The sequence below is a fragment of the Lipotes vexillifer genome, unplaced genomic scaffold, assembly GCF_000442215.2.
Source record: "Lipotes vexillifer unplaced genomic scaffold, Lipotes_vexillifer_v1.1 scaffold1055, whole genome shotgun sequence".
NCBI classification, from domain to species: domain Eukaryota; kingdom Metazoa; phylum Chordata; class Mammalia; order Artiodactyla; family Lipotidae; genus Lipotes; species Lipotes vexillifer.
Window position 1 is genome coordinate 627,822 of NW_006785407.1, and position 21,715 is coordinate 649,536.

General features: G+C 41.8%; 1 protein-coding gene across 1 annotated transcript in view; it reads left to right on the top strand.

Annotated features, from left to right (window-relative positions):
• Positions 1-21,715, top strand: part of PRKN (parkin RBR E3 ubiquitin protein ligase) — a 767,911-nt gene that overhangs the window by 581,780 nt on the left and 164,416 nt on the right. Inside the window, exon 6 of the mRNA XM_007457572.1 lies at positions 18,574-18,723. Coding sequence (XP_007457634.1) covers positions 18,574-18,723 — 150 coding nt within the window. The remainder of the gene's footprint in view (positions 1-18,573; positions 18,724-21,715) is intronic.

Here is a 21,715-nt window from a genome sequence, read left to right on the forward strand (position 1 = left end):
CCTCTTCTATCCATCAGACCTGACAGGTTGTTAATTGGTACATCTGCTACCTGCCAGAGCATTACATCTCAGGACGCGGCAGTTAGCAGGTACAACGTAGTGGCAGATAAGCAAACAAGTAAGTGCCGAGATGGATTATGCCTAAGAGATGATTGAGCATCACAGGCAGCCCTGATCTGATGTCTGTAGGTGGATGTACAAATTTTATATTTTGTGTGTTACCTGTGTTTCACTTCAGCCACTTTGTCTATGGATGTGAACATGTGACTTAGATACAAAAGCTGGCCCATTTAAAGTTGATTATTTAAGTGCTGTGTTGTGCCCAGTGAAACATGTCAGGTTCTAAGTAGATGTGTTAAGTTAATAATTCAGAGTGCTGGGCTTCCCTGGTGGCGCAGTGGTTGAGAGTCCGCCTGCCGATGCAGGAGAGGCGGGTTCGTGCCCTGGTCTGGGAAGATCCCACGTGCCGCGGAGCGGCTGGGCCCGTGAGCCATGGCCGCTGGGCCTGCGCGTCCGGAGCCTGTGCTTCGCAACGGGAGAGGCCACAACAGTGAGAGGCCCGCATACCGCAAAAAAATAAATAAATAAATAATTCAGAGTGCTAAATATTACCTAGATGTATATGTATAAACACACACACACACACACACACACACACACACCCTTGACCACTTAAAAATAAACCTCCTAATCCTCATATGGAATTACAGGCTCCATATTATTGTTATGTTAAATCTGATGTCAAGCTATCCTTGAAATACTTATGCCATATAGTTTACAGCATGGTAGTCGACCTATTTTATACTCTCGTATTGATTTTTACTCGCAAAGGTGGTCTTTGCCCACTCTGACCAGAGAACATGCAAATGGAGACGTGGCAGCTCAGTTTTGTCAACAGATTTTTGGTTTATGTGTTTTTGTTTGGTATGTGTATGTCGCAAAGTTGGACTGCCCATTTCCAATATGAGATTTCAAAAGGGGGATTAATTAGGGGAGGATGAAAGGCTGGAATCATTTCCAACTCCTTGAATTAGCAGGTTACAGTGTGCCTCATTCATATTTTCATACTGTAAATTTCCAGAATAGAGAGCACGGATGTTTATTCAAATACAAGCAAAATCAGTTATCCTCCACTGCAGGTAAGAGCTGATAACAGACCCCAAACATACCTATTTATGAAAACACCTGTATCTCACAGCTATTTTCCTGTGAAAGCCTGAGAGATTTCTTATAGCAAGAATCATTGATGTTACCCCGAGATTTCTGCTCAGGTAATGGAAGCTTCTCTTCTAACTTGTACCAATATTTGCACATTGTTCCTATGTTTGTTTTAGAGTCATTGTGTGATGAGTAGGGGAAGAAGCCAACTATAATCATCTCCTTAGAGTTGCATAAAATTCAAACCACTTTGCATTTTCTTCGACATTTGATCAAGCCATAATCAAAATCAATATTCCTCTGATGAGTTGTGCTACATGGTCACTTAGTGCATCACAGCAATATTGATTTTTATTTCCTGAAAAACCACATTTCCTTCCTTCCTTCTTTCCTTTCATTCGATGAATACTTAACTGTGCACCTACTCGTGTGCTGTATGCCATTCTTGTTTACAGGGACAGAGGAGTGAAAAAGAAAGCCCTCTCAGGCTCACATTGTAGTTGAGGAAGGCTATTATGTAACATGCACACAAACATGTTCAGTATATAATATGCTAGATGGTTATCATTGCCATGGAGAAAAGTAAAACCAAAAAGAAGGATGATGAGTGCTGGCGGTTGGGGGAGCCGAGATTTTATACAAGGTGGTCAGGAAAGTTCTCACTGAGGCAGGTGCTAGGTGCATGAGGACCTCAAAGGTGCAAAGGGAAGCACCATGGTGACATCTGGGAAGAGGTTCCCAGTTAGAGAGTAAAGTGAGTACAGAAGTTTTGAAGCAACCATATGTAATGCTTATTTGATGTAAAAAAATATTATAAAATATAAAATATAAGTTGTGGTTGGAATAAAGTGGGAAGAAATCCAGGAGCATGTAAAGTGGGAGCCAAAGGAACAAAGCGTGTCCAGGAGGACTGATCGTTCATGCCACGCGCTGATCAAGCAGGATGCAGATGGGAAGTGAGCCCTGGAATTTGAAACTTGGAGGCCACTGTGACCTTGACCAGTGGACTGGTGAGGGTGAAAGTCTGCCTGGATCGGGTTCAATGGAGACAGGGGAAGAATGGGAGAGAGAAAATCTAGATACCTTTTTTTTTTTTTTTTTTTTTTTTTTTTTTTTTTTTTTTTTAGGAATTTAGCTAAATGAAAACAAAGAAATGAGGTAGCTGGGGGTAGGGAATGTGGCATCAAGAAATTTTTCATTTTTATAGAAAAAAAATACCATGTTTATGTGCTGATGGGAATGATTCTGCAGAGGAACAGGGAGATTGATGATGCAGAGGAGAAGGGAGAATTTCAGGAGCAATGTCCTTGATTCAACAACTAGCAGAGTTAAGGTTTGGCCAGAGACGAGAGTGGAGACAGCTCAACCTCGTAGCCGTGGGAAAAGCAGAATATGTAGGAAGATTTTTGCTGCTGTTCCTCTTTTCTCGGTGAAATAGGAAGCAAAGTCATCAGTTGAGAGGGAAGATGGGGAAGACTTTTACAGAGATAGGAAAGGATGATGAAAGTGTCATTTAGGAGGCTAGGGAGTGAATAAGTGTAAGAAACGAATGAATTTGGAGCGAGATCAATCAGCTTGACTGTTTTTCTGTCACACTGAACTGTGTAGGCACAGATGCAGCAAAGGCAGAGGGTCAAGTTTAACCAGCCACACGAGTAAAACAAGAACAAGAGAGAGGCAAAGGAGCTCTTTGCTGGGCAGACCTAAGGTAGTGAGTATAATGACTGAGCCTGAGATTTCAGCTGGGTAAGCAGAGAAGAGAAGGGATGGGGAAGAGGTGGGAGGACCCACCGGCTACAGGTCCCAGTGGGTTCAAGGAGTCTTTGGAGTTTGGATTTTAGCAGGGTTTAGCTGGAAAAGTAGGTGTTGGCCAAAGAACGGAATACTTGACATTGAGATGGTGGAGGTGGTGCAGTGACTGGAAATGACAGGGTGAGGGGAGGACCAGGAATGTTGCTGGCTGAGTTCAGGGAGCCGACGAGATGACTGCAGAAGTTGAGGGCATGGACTTAAGAAGCCAGGGTGTTGGAAGTATGGCCCACGTGGACACTGAGATCCTCCAGGACTGTCACCAGAGTGGACTTGGAGAGAGTTCTGGTGAGTCAAAAACTGAGGCTTCTAGAAACAGGACAGGGAAGGGAGAGAGAGACTGAGGGAGGTGGGCATCAGTAGCTGACTGCAAAGGAGAAATAGAGCACAAAGAGCGGTTTGAAAATCACAGCTGGAGAGTTTTAGAAGGAGAAAAGAAAACTGTTCTACTTGGGGTGTTGCAGGTCAGTACTCGGTGGTGCAGAGGGTGCAGTGGAGAAAACATTTGAGGGGCTGCAGGGGAAGCAGTGTCCTGAGGTGCGAATCAAGTTCAGTGAGGGAAGAATGTGAGAAAAACACTGAGAGAGTGTAAGTTACAGGGCACTTACTGCTGACTGACTCCGAGTTCCCCAAGCTCAGAGGCAGGAGTTGGGGCAGCTGAAGGACAGGGTAGGGAAAAGGGATGGACAGAGCTGCGTGTAGGATTGAAGGTCAGACCGGAGAGGTGACAAGGGAGCCAAGGATCTCTTGGTGATGGATACAAACAGGTCACATCAGCTATAGGGATATTTCCGTGCTGATGATACATGACAAAACGTAGTGGCCTCAGGGCAGATGGTGGCACGAAGTCCGGAGGGGGAGCAGAAAGTTCCAGCCCCACCGCTCCTGCCAGTGGGGGTGTGCGCCCTTAGCCGGAGCTGCTGAAACTCTCAGGCTGTCTCTGGATGCTTGAGACAACTTAGATTACTTGATGAAACAAAATTTTTTGTTGTGTGTTACAAGTTCCCTCAGACAAATCATTGTAGTCTCCAACTTGGCCTTTCGGTTTGTCAAAAAGGAAGAGTAATGCTAGGTCATCTCTTAGAACTTTTGTAAATAAATAAGATTGCAAAGTAAGTTGCAAATATTAAGTACTACACTAAAATGTTTCTGATTTAAATACTGTTCACACTCTATCAATAGACTAAACTAGTAGCAGCAAAAGTAGACACTAAAATCAGTGTAATGGGGACTGTATTCAATATCCTGTAATAAAGTGTAACGGAAAAGAAAAAATAATAAAATAAAGTAAAATCAGTGTAACATTCACTTAAAAGTGAGGTGATAAAAGCTGTACAGATACTGGTTAAGTACTGAATTCATTACTGGATGGTAGAGATGCTGACCAGTATCTAATTTCTTTGTCTGTGATTCCTTTCCGTTTTCATTGACCTTGAATAGGCACTTGCTTTTTGAGATCTGGATTAAAAATAAATCATTATAAACACTATAAATCATTACCTTCCTAAAATAAAAATGCAATTAAAACTCCTTGGAATGTAACATATTACATTTACTTTAGCTCTGGGCCCTGTCGCTGATTTGTGTTTACGATTCACATTCATAAAGCACCTTTCAGCCCCCTCACCCACAGCCACCAAGGCCAAACTACTTGGCAAAGATATTATCACACTGCAGGTAAGTAAAGCTACTCTGAATTTCTAGGTGAGCCCTAAAGAAAACAGGTATGATATCTGTAAGTCCACAGGATGTGGAGAGTCTTCAGAAAACCTGCATTTCACACGTATTTCCACTTTTACCGGCTTCCTCCTCTTTGGGTTTAATCACCAGCATTTTGAGGAAATAACCTTCATTTATTCAACAAACATTTCTGAATACCTTTTGTACTGTTACTGTGCTGTGTTGGGTAAAACGGTAAACAAGGAAGTCACAGGTACAAATCATGATAGATGCTAAGATGTAACCTATTTTGGATGAGGAGTCAGGACCTCTGAAACATGAAAGTTGAGAGGACACCCACCATGGAGTGAGCTGGGATCACGGGGCTTAGGCGAGAAGAGCCTTCCAAGCAGAGTAAAAGCACATGTTCCGTAGCCCCAGCGGAGGTGAAGAGCTTGCTTGGTTGAAGCCACTAAATAAAATTAATGTGGCTGGAAAACAATGAGCGGGAGGGACCGTGATGAACGATTAAAACCACCTACACCACGTGGGCCATGGTCAAGAGTTTGGATTTCATTCTGAATTCAATGGGGAATCCTTAAGAGTTTAAGCAGGGGGCTGGCATTATCCAAATTACATTCTAAGAATGTCAGTCTTGTTGCAATATGGACACGGTCTGGGTGAAAATGATTGGCAGAGGAAACAGAAAGAAGTGACTATTCAGAGGTAGAATTAAAGGTCGTGGTGATTGATTAGCTATGAGTCAGGGAAATGAAGGAATCCTACAGCTCTATTAACTGAGATGGGTTTGATGGTAGGAAGGTGAAGATGAAAGCTTGGAATCAGGGTTCAATTCTGAATATCTTTGATATGACAAGCATTGAGAAGGAGACAAGTAGGGATTTGGGTGTGTGAGTTGGAGCTCAGAGGAGAGGCAGGTCAGGGGTCAGAGACAGATAAATTTGGAGTTGCCGGCATGTAGGTGGTATTTTAAATCCATGGCAGTTGCGAAAAGTAGGTAAGAGAGGAGGGACCACGGATGAACCCTAAGGAGCGCCAGCATTTGGAAACTTGGTAAAAGAGTGGCAGCCAGCAAAGGAGACTAAGAAGGAGCCTCAAGTTAAAGGAGAAGCAAATCCAGCGATGTGTCATGATGGAGCCCAGAAGAAGTGGCTGTTTACATGAATGCTAATGAAAAGCTGAATAAGATGAGGTCAGCCAATTGTCCTTTGCATACAGCAACATGGAAATCATGGGTGACCGTAACGAGCAGTTTTGGTGGAGAGTTGGAGGCAAGAGGCAGATTTTTATGGGATGAAGAGTCAGCAGAAGTAGAGTCAATTTCTTCTAGAAGTTTTGTTATGAAAAGGAAGGAAATGCAGCAGTAGCAGGAGGGTGCTTTACAGACTAAGAAGGCTGGAACTTGTTTTGTGTTCATTGAACTGATCCAGTAGAGATGGATTATTTGATGATTCAGGAGATAGATGAGCTAGCTAAAGAAGGGCAGTACTTTAGAAGGTGAGAAGGGTTTGTTTTGGATCCACAGCACAGAGGGAGTAATTGACCCTTAACAGGGTTAAAGCCACTTTCTTTGTTGTAAGAAGACAGAAAGGAACAGGTGAGTGTGGGTGCAGGTACGTTTGTAGGTGTAGTGATGCGGAGGGGAAAGTTGGCGTCTCATGGCTCCATTAAGGCAGCACATTTTTCACTGCTGCATCTTCTCCATGTAGATTTCTTGACACATAGAAAATGCTTAGTCTGTTGGTGGGAATGTAAATTGATACAGCCAGTATGGAGTTTTAGTTTTTTAGTTCCTTAAAAAACTAAAAATAGAACTACCATATGACCCAGCAATCCCACTACTGGGCATATACCCAGAGAAAACCATAATTCAAAAAGACACATGCACCCCAGTGTTCATTGCAGCACTATTTACAATAGCCAGGTCATGGAAGCAAACTAAATGCCCATCAACCGATGAATGGATAAAGAAGATATGGTACATGTATGTAATGGAGTATTACTCAGCCACAAAAAGGAATGAAATTGGGTCATTTGTAGAGACATGGATGGACCTAGAGACTGTCATACAGAGTGAAGTAAGTCAGAAAGAGAAAAACAAATATCATATATTAACACATATATGTGGAATCTAGAAAAATGGTACAGATGAACTGGTTTGCAAAGCAGAAATAGAGACACAGATGTAGAGAACAAACGTATGGACACTAGGGAGGAAGCGGGGTGGGGGTGGGATGAACTGGGCGATTGGGATTGACATGTATACACTAATATGTATAAAATAGATGACTAATAAGAACCTGCTGTATTAAAAATATAATAAAATAAAAATTTTTTTAAAAGATGCTTAGTAAATATTTGCCCAATAAATGAATACCTCATTCGTGACTTCTGTCTTCTCAGTGAAGTATGAAGTAAGATGTCCAGAGAGGGAAGTGGTGGGATATGAGCAGTATGGGAAGAAAGAAGAGAAAACATGCTGCTAGAGACACATAACACAATCATGAAGAAGTTGTAAATGCTCATTTGAAGTCTGTGATGAGTAATTTAAGAGAAAGCAAGCAGCGGCCAGGGAGAAAGTGTTAGGTCAGTTCCTGAGAATTGTCAATGAAGTTGAAGAATTTAAGCAATGTCCATACTTCAGTAAGAGCACCAGGAAAGGAAAGACAGGAGATGATGGTTGGAAAGAGACATATCTGCAGTTTGGATTTCAGAGGTGGTACAGTTTCTCATGATGACAAGGCCCAGGAACGAAGTGTAACAGTAGAAGAATTGTTTTGAAAAGGTCCCCAGAGATGAGAAGGTAAAGGAACTGAAAGAAGAGGTTGATGGATGGACAGTTCAATCCCTAGAATGATGAGAAGAATAGGGGCAGAGATGAAAATCATGAACTAGGAGCTAAAGTCCCGAGAATGAGGGGCTTATCCACCTATGTCCATTGCAGGTGGTGGCAGTGGGGAGAGGACAGGGGTACATAGCCAGATGGCATAAGTTTCAGAGGAGCAGTGGGGTGGGGTTTTGCAAGAGAGAGGGGAGCAAGGGTTTAGGAACATCAGTGAGCGGCCAGGACACAACCAGCTCCAACTCTGGCCTTCAGGTGTGTTCACCTGAAACAAAAAGCAGCCTTCACTTTAGAGGGTTGCAAGGAGATGGACCAGTTTCAGTTAACTCGGGTAGGAGAGAGAAACCTTTGAAAAGCCTGATGATACAGGAGAGCTTGTTCATTGTGGAGCAGGAATTCCAGGGGACAAAGAGAAAGGGCTTGGGGAGAAGGAAGGCTCCTTTTGGAGAATATCGAGACCTTTATGGGAATGAGAATAGTAGGAGATGCCTAAGTCTCAGAAGTCAATAATGATGTGAGGCATGATGGAATGAATTCTCATGACCTTTGGAGGGAAGTAGGTACACAACCAGGCCACCTGGCTGTTGTCACCTCACCTGGCTGTTGCCGTGTCACCTGGCTATTATCATCTCAAGTGTGTCTCTTGGGCATTAAGGCAACTTACTTGGCCTTCACTTCAGAAAGTTTCCTTGGTATCATAGGCTTGCTGACACCAAGGAAAGATAGTTATAAATGTAAATCCATGTAATATAATCGAGAAGATCATTTTTTTAATTATTTGGGTCATCAGAGTTCAAATCAGTTCATTAAATGTGCAGTGGAAATAACCCGTTTCATTGCCTCAAACTGAAGCCTTACACAAAACTTCCAGACGTTGATATGTCACTCTTCCCCTTCCACTGGCCTCATAATCACCTTGAAACCAGTATAGTTGCCTCCAGACTGGAGGATGACCAGAAGGGAGAGATGTGAGCATCCCGTGTTAGAGAAGCAAAGACCAGGAAGAGACAGGGAGGAGGGGGGTGCAGGTGGCAAAACCACACCCTCTCAGGGAAGTTCCATTTCTCTGAGGATGAGGCTCTTGGATTTGGAGACTAACAGCACTGCTCAAAGCCTCTTCTCAGGGACTATAGTAAAGGGTAAAATAATTTGTGCCCACAGACAGACAGCCTTGCCATTTGCCGAGTGCCCCATCAGGAGGTGTGCTTAGCAGACCCGTGTGCAAAGCTTCCAGGAGTCTCTGAAGTCACGCCCTCAGTAGAAACTCCTTCAAGGAAAACGGTTTGCAAGTATCTACTTTCACAGCCTCACCCTTCCTGTGGGGCACTGCATGGCCCACAGCATGGAGAAGGGACAAACAAATCAATCGGCTTTGACCTCCTTTCCGGAAGATTCCACGGCTACTAGAAGTTGAGATATTTTTTGGCATCATGTTGTCTGAAACATCTGAAAAAGAAAAACCTTGTAAATTGCAATCCAGGATACAGTCTGTTGCTCTAATTATATTTCAGGTGTTGTTTGATCTGTTTTCTCCTGGCATTTAATTTCAGCCATCCTAATGATGTTTTTTTCTAGGCGATGAAAAAGGCCCAGCCCTTTCTCTAGCCAGTTTACCTCATCAGTCAATGACAGATGTCCAGGGATGAAAAGCACATTATTAGCAACAAAACTGAGAATACAAACAGCAATGTGACAGGCACCTCCACAGGGGCTGTCACCAACTCCCCGGGGCTAACTGCTTGCACATGAAGAAAACTAAGATTACTGAGAATTTAAGGAGTGTTTTTTAAAATTCTAATACATATAGAAAATAGGACATTCTCTACTTAGCCCTGGGAAATGGATTAATCATAAATTCATGTTCCTCTAAAAAGTTATTTTAGACTTTTTTTAGCCAAAGAAGAAGTGATGTAATCAACCGTTTTTCATTAATTTCTAAATGATAATGAAGGAAGTGAGCTGAAATTTTTTAATAAAAGGGAAAAAAAGAAAGAAAGTGGAGGCAGCTTGGTATCAGGGAAAGGGTGGTCTTTTAGAGCCACAGCCCTGAGTCCCTGCCCATGTGAACCACAGTGAAGGACTGAATGTCTTTGTGACTCAGTGACCTCACCTCTCACTTCCAGGATAGACGGAGAGTGAAATGCATAGGCAAAGTGTGGGCACAGTCCTTGGCACAGAGTGGTAATTCAGTGAATGGTGTCTCTGATGGGGATTTCTCTCCTCCAGGGGGAGAGCAAGAGACAGGTCCTGGGAGGGAATCCCCAGGTACTTGTGGCTAAGACCTCACAGAAGCCAGAATTTAGTGGGGGAAAAGCAAGAACAGCCTGTGTAGGGGTTGCTTTTGTAGCTGTACCTGAGTGCCCCCAAAAGGATACTCTGGAAAATTCCATGGCAGAACAAAAACAGCCCCCTTCCCTGCTCAGAGGATTTGAAAGGCTGCCATGGATTGCTGACAAGCTCCACCTCATTTTGACAGAACATTTGCCTGTTTTCCCAGATTTTAGTTTTACCTAAGCATCCCTGTGCTTCAGATTTCTTGCAGTTTTAAAATTTAGCTTCCTTCTTGCTGCCTTTTCTTAGGAAAGCATGCGAATTAAACATCACGATGAGCCGTTTGTGCCCTCCTACATAGGACAGGAGTTTTGAGTGGTTTTCCAGCAGTGTGGGGTATTTGGGCCCAGTTCCTCCCCAGCCTGACCCCGCGGGTCACCACTTGCACTTAGCATAGAGACAGTGGCCAGCAAGGAAGGGGAAGCTAACTGGCCTCCATGGGACCTGGGACCTGGGACCCTGGCTTCATTATAGAACATTATTCTACCCAACCCAACTCCTCCAACTAGCAACAGACCACCAAAGTGCAACCTCTGCATGCTTATGCTCTCCCCTGACTCACTTTTAGATTCTTAAAATATGAGTTTATTGAAAGTTCTGTGGATTTTATACTTTAAAATGAATATTTCCTGTTCTTAAGAGTCCATGAGCATACACATAAAAACTGAATAATTTATTCCCCAAATAAATAAAATATAAACCATACCAATGAGTTGAGATTTTACCTAGATAAGTCATCTAACAGAATGTATTTTCACTATAATCTGACCAAATGTAGGAGGAACTTTTTATTTTTTTCTTAGGTGCAGAACAGTATGCTTTGTTAATATTAACATTTATTTTAAAACATTTTGGCAAATACGCTGTCATCTCTAAATTATCTTAGTTATCTGTCTGTGGAGTATCCACTTTATGGAAGTATATCTAGAAATTTGCAAACTGGTTTTATTAACAGCTTAAACAGCGTAAGTTGGCAAGTAAGTATTAATATACCTATCTACACGTACACAAGCACACACATACACACTCACTGTGATTCCAAAGACAAACAATGCCTAAGTGAATTTTAGAGAATTTGCTGCTTTTGAGCTCACCTGAGAATGGACTCCATACAGACCTAGTTCACGTTATAAATTAATCACATTCCTCCAAGTTAGTTCTATTTATAAATGCTATTCAACAGTGATAAGCGAAAAAGCCCTAGGAAATAACACAAGTAGTGTCAAAGGGTCAGTCGTCGTTCCTTTCCACCATTTGCAGTCCATTTATCACTTTACCACTGTTGTGTGTATTTTACACTCAGGTGAGTACAGACATTCTGCCCTACTTTACGCTAACTTGTCACAACTCTCCAATAAGTATATAGCATGTTTCTTCCAGTGCACTCTCAACTTTGTGCCAGTAAGTGCTTGAAAGGAATCTGTGAAACTGTGGGTCTTATCTTAAAGAAAACTACGTAAGGATCTCTACTAATAACATATAATGTAATTGCATGTCTAAATTGTTTCCTTAGGGTATTAAACTTTCTATGAATACTAGAACATTCTTGGTCTAGGTCAAATGTTTTTCTTATACATTTCACAATGTTAAAAAAAAAAGAAATGCATTCAGTAATTGTAGGTTTTGATTCAGATGTTGTGTGTACTTTTTAATCAGAAATTACCAGACATGTAAGCTAAGATATTTGTCTTCCTTTAGAAAAGGAATTGTAATATAGGTTGAATATAATAAAGTTATTTCTTATAAATTCCTTAGTTAATGAATGGAAAGAGGAACATAGTTTACACGTTCTGTCAGAATTTGAGACTATAACACATGGAGTCAGCAAGAATTTCTATAGAGTTAGTGCACTTTGTCCATAGGTTAATAGGTTAATTTCTTCCTAGAAAAAATATTATCGTAGTAATAAAATTGCTTAACTAAATTAAATAGATAGGTGATCTGTCATCAAATCAGTAAATAGCTAATGACTTAAGATCAATTTATTTAAACTAGAAAATAATTTATGTAGGTAAAAATCATCCTATACCACTCTGTTATTAATTCCCATTGTCGTTGATTATTTTATTAGAATTCTTTAAGGATGGAGTTAAATTTTATTAATTCATTCTACAACTATTTATTGTGTACCAGCTATGGACAAGATACTGTGCTGAATTCAGGAATACAAATACGTGAAGGAAAGCGGGGAGTGCAGAGGGTCTACAGGAAGGCCTGAGGGGCTGGAGCACGTAGGTCCCATGACTCACAAAACCAGTAAGCAGTCAAAGACCTCTGTCAGGACAAAGCCCCTCACTGAGTAAAGGGAAAGAGAAAGTCCGGTTGAAAATGGGGTAACAGAGTTGGGAGATCACAGAAATTGAGCCCTCATATTTTTTAACACTGCCCCAAAGACCAAAGAGAAAACTGTGGAGCCATTGAGAGCTATTCTGAATCCTTCCTCCTCCTAAAATTTCAGAACTAATTTCACGTAAAGGTGAGCGACAGAAAGGAACAAAGTAAAATCCCAACAGAAGAGAAGCAAGGTCAAAGGCCGCACAAAGTTTTTAAGAGGAGATGCAGAGTGAAGAGCAGAATATTGTCCTGAGAGACAGTGAGGGTGTATCAGCCGGTCATGCCCGCCAATTGGGTGAAAACTAAAATAACTATTCCAAGGGGAACTAAGTTATTAAGAAATTTCACAAGTACAAATAAATAACAACGGACATAGTCTTAAAAGAAATAGACAGTGAAAAGAAAGAAAATTCTAAAAAATGAAAATAAAGTAAGATAAACTAACTTTACCCAACTTCTAAATCAGTCAAGAGAAGTTGACCGATTTAGAAATTAGGTAAAGAAAATCCAATATATGTACACTAGAAAGCCCACAAGAAAAACATCAAAGCAAGAGAATGGAGCAAATACTAAAAACTTAAATTCAGTACAACTTTCCTGACATAGCATGCATATGAATATTGATCAGAAAATGACCATCACCAAGACATATTCTAATAAAATTACTAGATTCTAAAGAAAAAGAAAAAGAAATCCTTTGGGCATCTGAGCAAAAAGATCAACTCACTTATAAAGGAAAAAAATAAAATCAGACTGTCATAAGCTTGCCCATAACACTGTGTATCAGAACACAGAGTAAGACATTTAAGATACTTGAGGGGGAAAAAATATGAACCCAGGACTTTATATCCAGCCAGACTCATTTTCAAGAATCAAGGTCCCAAATAAACTGTCACTGAGCAAGAATTCAGTGAATATTTTTCCAATGAGATCTTCCTGAGGAATTTATACTAGAGAACAAGATTCAAACAACCAAAATTGCTGATCAGACATTAGTATAAGGACTGGTGATGAGTATTAAGTGTGTGTGTGTGTGTGTGTGTGTGTGTAGCATTAAGATTACATGAGAATTAGGAGAAAGCATAGTATGAAATGGCCCTATGTCTCAACAATTTAGATACAGTATTATTGGAAAAATTTGGCAGGAGAATGGGTAGAGCACATGAAAATATATTTGAAGTTTTTAGTAATCACTCATTCATGGTGATAATATTGTTATTCCAAAATCATGGTGTGTACAATGTGAGCTAAAGCAAGTGAGCTATTATGGGACATTATGATTCTGTTATTCTCTGCGTTCTTGAGAACCAGTGTAGAAAAAGGGCAACAGACATGTAAAACAGGAAATATTAAGTAAAACTCTGTAGTTCTGAAATACCTACCCTCTTAGCAAATTTAAGTCTACAATATAGAATTATTAGCTGTGTTCCCCAGGCTGTACCTGAGATCCCAAGAATGTATCCATCTTACAAAACTGAAACTTTGTACCCATTTTGGATAGGACAAAACAGAAGGTTAAACAGTCCAGTGGTACAGAGCCGAGCAGAGGGGTTCAATAAATATTTATTGGAATCATTCACAGTGATATGAGGGGATGCTATGTGCCAAAGCCACACAGGGGTGGGAATGGTGGAGGAATGGTTTGCTCCTTCATACAAGTCTGACCAAACCCCACCTGGCTTAAAGCCAACTTCCTGTCTGCTCTGCACGTGCTGCTGAGTGTTGGTGCAGAAAAGCAGGCAACTGTACTGACTAGCTTCCTCTAAATTCATAATCGCTGTTCAAAATGGGCTCTTAGTGCTGCCCAGCAATAATCCTGACTCCAAACATTCCCTCCCCTTTATCATTCATACCTTTTCTGCTCATCTCAAATTTCCAAAACCTCCTTTGTCCGCACCTGGGCCGCAGCACTCTGCCCTCGTCCTAAGGCCTCACCCTCTACTCATCCTGTAGATCCCATTCCCTCACCTATCCATGGCGTCATCAGTTGCCGTCCTCTTCTCACTCATTCCCTTCAGCCTACTAACATCCTGTTATTTCTCCATTTTCAAAAATCCCTTTACAGTCCCACAGCCCTCCCAGCTGCTGTCCTCCTGTCTCTGCTGCCCCCTTCAGTCAAAACTCCTAGAAAAAAGAGTCCACGCTCACCTCCTGGAATTTGTCTCCTCCATTTCTCTCTTGACTCCACTCCCATAAGGCCTCTGGCTCCATGACTCCCCTGAAATGGCCCCTGTTGAGATCGCAATGGCATCTCCATTTCTAACAACAGCCAGTGTTCAGTAATTGTCTTATCTGCAGCCTTTGGCACAATTTATCATGACACGTACACCCTCCTTGAAATACTGTGTTCCCTTGCCTTCCAGGACACCTACATTCTTCTCGTTTTCCACCCGCCTAATAGGCTGCTTCTTCTCAGTCTCCTTTGCTGGCTCCTTCTCAGCATCCCCACAAAGGTTAGGTAATCTCATCCAGTCTCATGGCTGTTGAGATAACACAGGGTCGTATTGTCAAATCAGACTTACAAGAATCGTAGATGTGGGCTTCCCTGGTGGCGCAGTGGTTGAGAGTCCGCCTGCCGATGCAGGGGACGCGGGTTCGTGCCCTGGTCCGGGAAGATCCCACATACCGCGGAGCGGCTGGGCCCGTGAGCCACGGCCGCTGAGCCTGCGGGTCCGGAGCCTGTGCTCCGCAACGGGAGAGGCCACAGCAGTGAGAGGCCCGCGTACCGCAAAAAAAAAAAAAATGAATCGTAGATGTAACCCAGTGTCAATCTTTGCTAATAACTTCCAGGATGCTGGTAATGATGAGACACAGACAAATACAGGGAAACCCCACCTCATTTAACACAGCTATGCATGTCCTTTCTCAGCATTTTGGGATGTACTCTAGGCAAGAGTCAATACATGAGGTTTCTGGGAAGTTCATGGAATGATCACTAACATGAAATCTCTCAGTTATATAAACTGTCTCATCATTCTTCACTTGATAAAATGTCTTCATTATCCCTTAATAATTGCATAGCTTATGACATTTTCAGAGAGCCTTACCTCATAAATTCATATATTCTAGTTTACTGTAAGCAGACTTAGACCAAGTGTTTCCTGCTAAATGCATTCCATAGATAAGAACTCTTTTCCAGTAAATGCCATTGTATATAAGTACCGTTAGCATATTTACAAGGGGATTTGACCAACGCATCTTTCTTGTTTTGCTTGGGTCAGAAATATGAGAAAATGGATAGTAGGCCTGATGCTAACCCTTTCCTTTCCAGCTCTACGTGCACCTATGACTTCAAAATCGGTGTCTACAACCCGCAACTCTCTCCTAAATTCCAAAGCCATACATTGAGCTAGCCACTCAACATTTTGACTTAGTTGTGTAGGAGGTTTTCGAAATGAGTATGAGCACAGTAGAAATAGTGATTCCTTTTCTCAACCCCCTAAACACACAGACACACACACACATAGGCACACACGAATACACACACACCTTTCTTCTTCCAAGTCTCCCCATCTCAGTAATAGTCTCTCCTGCCCTCTGTCTTCTCAGGGAAAAACATTACTTCCTGCTTGATTTCCTGTCCTCTCCCACCATGTATCCAACCTGCCTAAAAAAATTTTCCATTTCTACCTTCAAAATATATCCAGAACTCAACCACTGCTCCATCCCTACCTCAATCACTGCTTTCCTGATTCAAGCCACCACCATCTCTCCATGGACCTTGCTGAAATAACCTCTGACCTGCTTCTCTGCTTCCTGCTTCCATCCTTGTCCCCACGAGTCTATTCTGAATATATCAGCCAGATGGCTGTCTTTAAGAGATTAGTCATATTGCGTCATCCACAGCTCGAAAGTCCCCGGTGGTTCCCAAATCTCTCAGAATAACAGCCAGAGTTCTTATAAAGGCCTTCAGGGATCTATACATCCTGGATCCCCATTAACTCTCTGACTTCATCTACTATTCGTAGATGTAACCCAGTGTCAATCTTTGCTAATAACTTCCAGGATGCTGGTAATGATGAGACACAGACAAATACAGGGAAACCCCACCTCATTTAACACAGCTATGCATGTCCTTTCTCAGCATTTTGGGATGTACTCTAGGCAAGAGTCAATACATGAGGTTTCTGGGAAGTTCATGGAATGATCACTAACATGAAATCTCTCAGTTATATAAACTGTCTCATCATTCTTCACTTGATAAAATGTCTTCATTATCCCTTAATAATTGCATAGCTTATGACATTTTCAGAGAGCCTTACCTCATAAATTCATATATTCTAGTTTACTGTAAGCAGACTTAGACCAAGTGTTTCCTGCTAAATGCATTCCATAGATAAGAACTCTTTTCCAGTAAATGCCATTGTATATAAGTACCGTTAGCATATTTACAAGGGGATTTGACCAACGCATCTTTCTTGTTTTGCTTGGGTCAGAAATATGAGAAAATGGATAGTAGGCCTGATGCTAACCCTTTCCTTTCCAGCTCTACGTGCACCTATGACTTCAAAATCGGTGTCTACAACCCGCAACTCTCTCCTAAATTCCAAAGCCATACATTGAGCTAGCCACTCAACATTTTGACTTAGTTGTGTAGGAGGTTTTCGAAATGAGTATGAGCACAGTAGAAATAGTGATTCCTTTTCTCAACCCCCTAAACACACAGACACACACACACATAGGCACACACGAATACACACACACCTTTCTTCTTCCAAGTCTCCCCATCTCAGTAATAGTCTCTCCTGCCCTCTGTCTTCTCAGGGAAAAACATTACTTCCTGCTTGATTTCCTGTCCTCTCCCACCATGTATCCAACCTGCCTAAAAAAATTTTCCATTTCTACCTTCAAAATATATCCAGAACTCAACCACTGCTCCATCCCTACCTCAATCACTGCTTTCCTGATTCAAGCCACCACCATCTCTCCATGGACCTTGCTGAAATAACCTCTGACCTGCTTCTCTGCTTCCTGCTTCCATCCTTGTCCCCACGAGTCTATTCTGAATATATCAGCCAGATGGCTGTCTTTAAGAGATTAGTCATATTGCGTCATCCACAGCTCGAAAGTCCCCGGTGGTTCCCAAATCTCTCAGAATAACAGCCAGAGTTCTTATAAAGGCCTTCAGGGATCTATACATCCTGGATCCCCATTAACTCTCTGACTTCATCTACTATTACCCACCCCCCACCCCCCACCCCCCCACACACACGCCCATTCACTTTATCTCAGACACACTGGCCTCTTCGCAGTACCTCAAACAAACCAAGCCCATGCAGCCTCTGGACCTTTATAATGCTCCATATTCAGCCAGGAAAGCTCATTCCCCCAGGTGGCACATGGCTTGCTTTTCTAATCTCCTTCAGATGTTGGCTTAAATGCGCCTTCTTCATAAGACATTCCCTATTCCCTGATCACCTCTTTAAAATTGTAATTCCCATCTTCCCCAGGATCTATCTCTTCTTAGTTTTTTATCCTCCTCCCCACTTATCACCATCTGAAATACTATACAGTTTAACCTTTCAGCATTTACTCTTCTAGTCTTATGGTTGAGAGCAGAGATGTCTGTTTTGTTTAGGGCTCTCTTCCCAACACCCACAGTAGTGTCTGGCACGTAGTAGGCGCTCAGTAAATGTTGCTTGAATTAATTAATTGTCAGATCCACTTGAGTTGATCTGAGTTTAGAAGGGAATATGATCAAATAATGCAAGGACAACAATGCAAGGCTGCGACAAGGAAGACTTTGGAAAGTGTGCTGTGCAATTTGAGGTTTATTCTGCAAGCTGGGGGAACAGTTAAAGGGAACTGAGCCAAGCAACAGAACAGAGAAATGAAGTCAGGGATAAAAGAAATCATGCTTTAAGAATAATGATGAAAGGAAAACTTTATTCTTTAACAGAAAAACAGTAGTCTGTCTTTGTCAAGCTGAATATGCTCATTGATACCGTGTGGGCTGCTAACAATTACCAGGGGTGGAACATTGGGACCTATTTTCAAAACGGTTTTAAAAATTCGATAGACTCCTGAATAGAAGCATGAAAATATACTCTTTGATGAGATTGATAGTGATGCGTTATGAATGTCCATAACTTAAAGTATAGATGTGTTCCCTAAAATTTGTATGAAAAAGTCTACTAAATGCAATTGGTAGTAGTATTTTAAAAAATCAAACTTGGAAAAATCTATTTTTTGAGGGTAAATTTCTAGAAATTCGAAGAACACAGGCCTCACTTATCTGTTTTGTCAGCTGGAACTGGGAGACTTTCTCTAGGCTGTACCACACCTTACCCCCCCAACCCCGTTTTTACAGAAACAGACTAACAAGAAAACCCCTGAACCACCAACTATTAACATTTCGGTAAAACAGCACATCTTGGTGTCTGTATTATCACTTTGAAAAACTCATTTTCTCTTTGCAGTACAACCGGTACCAGCAATATGGCGCCGAAGAGTGCGTGCTGCAGATGGGGGGCGTGCTGTGCCCCAGCCCGGGCTGCGGAGCAGGGCTGCTTCCTGAGCCCAGCCAGAGGAAGGTCACCTGCGAAGGGGGCAGCGGCCTGGGCTGCGGGGTGAGTACCAGCCACACCCCTGGCTTTTGACCATGTATTTGTTTGCTTTGGCAAATTGGCTAGGATTGCTTTATTTTCATTTTCCATTTGGACTCAGACATCTCTGATATATAAGAAAATAGATTTTTAAATACTTAACAGGATACCATATATATATATTGAAAGGGAGGTAAGATTTTCTGCTTTAATTGCTATCCAGGTGTTTAAGACGTGAATTACTTGGTCAGCCTTTTAAACTTTTCTTCCAGTGCTCAGCTAATTCAGAGCAAAAATGTGTGATTTCTTAACGCAGGCATTAAGTAGACAGGAGTGGAGGAGAAAGAGAATTCCTCACCTTAGCGTGATGTCTTAGTAACATTGTTTGCCTAAGTATTTCAAGAAATAAAATGAAGATTAATGTGGAAAACTTGAAATGTTATTGTGTCGTAAAACTAATTTTAAATCGAGATGAGCAAAACTTAATGGTGCCTCTTAGGGAAGCAGAATAAGAAACAAGGAAAATGTTTGTTCTAAGAGGTCAAACCAGTATGACCTAGACAGCTTCTTGAATGGATCTATGGCTGCGAGCTGACGGCGAAGGGGTGAGGGGAGCATAAATCAAACGCAAGTAGGCTGACTAAATTATAGGTTGAAGTGACAAATGAATAATAATCCTGATATTAAATTTCATGCAGGCCAGAAAAAGAAGTGTATGTGCTTATAAAAAGGTTATTGAATTGTGTTGGGAAAGCATTTCTTTTAAAATTGCAACTTCATGACGAGTTTTGTGGATGGCAGGAGGGGTATTACCCGAGCCTGATTTTTGGCTGAGCATTGTGATTTGCCTGTGCATAAACTGACATCTGTCACCCTTCGTAAAGCTCCGTATCGGTCATGGAGTGCAGCTTAACGAGCCCTGGGCTGAGTGATAAAGCACAGTAAGTGGAAGGTGAGAAATAAAGAGACACCACGATGCCTAAGCAGAACGAAATACCTCTGGATTAATAATGGTGATTGCATTAGGATGAAAACTCAAGTCATGTCTGCTAGCCTTAGCAATTATGGAAATCAAATTCCACTTCCCAGCTTTAGTCATCGTCACTTACTGTATAATCTGCACCGATTGCACGTAGCCTCAGCAAGCTGCCAAATTCTGGGATCAGAATTTCTAGCAAATGTTTTCTTTTGAAATGAGTTACAGTAGCTTTTAACTAATGGCTCAATTATATGCTTCTACCTGCTAACAGCTCCTGTTGTTCCATTCTCTAAAGCTGGGGGTTCCTTTGGCCCATCTTCTGCATTCAGTTGTTCATCTTGCTCTAAGAATTTTGAAGGTTTATGTAATTTAAGATTTGAACATCTTTCTCTTCACATTTTTACACAACGTGACGTTATAAGTAACACACATATTTGAACTCCAAATCATGGAAAATTACCTTGGAAGTAAATTGAATTGCTTTAAGATCTTTGGGTTAAGAGAGTTTGGGGGCAAAATCCTTACCTAAAGGAGAGTGATTATCTTCAGGATGTTTCTTTGGAAGTTCTAGGCAATGTGTTTTATTTTTATTTATTCTGTTTTGTTGCTGTGAAGGTGGTAGGGGATGCTTGTTGTTTCATATATTACTTATCTATTGCTGCATAACAAATAAGCCCAAATTTGAACCTTTTAATTAATAAACATTTTTATCTCACAGATTCTGAGGGTCAGGAATCCCTGAGTAGCTTAGCTGGGTGATTCTGGCTGAGAGTCCCATGAGGTTGGAGTCAAGCTCAGCTGTAGTTAACCCAAGGCTTGACTGGGGCTGGAAGATCCACCTCCAAGATGGCTCGTCCACATGACTCTTGGCCAAAAATACCTCAGTTCCTCACTGGCTAGTGGCCCTCACCACATGGCTCTCTTCTTAGGCTAGTTGTCCTCAGAATGGTAGTTAACTTACCTGGAGCAACTGATCCAACAGACAGAGCAAAGATAAAGCCACAGTGACCTGCTCTCCAAGTCTGTACACCATCACTTCTGATTTATTCCGTTGGTCAGCACTGAGTACTAGATCCAGCACGCCCCTCAAAGGGAAGGAAATTAGGCTCCATCTTAAAGGAAAGGGTATCAAGGAATACATGGACATATTTTGATCCACCACTGTTTGTAATTTGAAGAAGCTGAAAAAAGAACAAAGAGAAATGATTTTCTAAACCATGCGCTTAACCTGATGCTTTCTTTTCCCTCCCTGCCTTTTAGGCCCCAATCCCCGTAAGCTTTTTCAGACTGATACAAATTCCCATTGCTTTGCCTTCTCAAAAGACATAAATTGACCTCATCATTGCTCTTTTTCTTCAAATCCTCAACTTTCACAAAAGGGTGTTAACCCAACTTACATGCCTTTGGGATTCTTGTAGTGGTTAAAAAGAAGATTGGGGGCTTCCCTGGTGGCCTAGTGGTTGGGAGTCCGCCTGCCGATGTAGGGGACGTGGGTTTGTGCCCCGGTCCGGGAGGATCCCACGTGCCGCGGAGCGGCTGGGCCCGTGAGCCATGGCCTCTGAGCCTGCGCGTCCGGAGCCTGTGCTCCGCAACAGGAGAGGCCACAACAGTGAGAGGCCCGCGTACCGCAAAAAAAAAAAAAAAAAAAAATGACTTAGATCCAAATGCTGGCTGTATCTGCTACCAGGGGTCTTAATCTTTCTGTGCCACAGTCCCCTCACCTCTAAAATACGGTGTCTTGTAATGACCCTGTATGAGACCATTATGAATATTAAATGAGCTAATGGATATAAAATGCTCAGAACAGTGCCTGGCATTATGTATATATTTATTTAATATTTAATCAAAAGCTTAATCAGTATGAATCAAAAGCTCACCTGAAAGACCTAATATTCATGGAAAATTAACTACAGGACACTGGTTTGGTCCTCTCTTCCAAATATTCTAAAATATACCCCTGAATCAAGCCAGATCTACAGCAGGGAATTAGGTACCCGGGCCTCACTATTTTAGCCCTTCAAAGAATTGCTTTCCCTA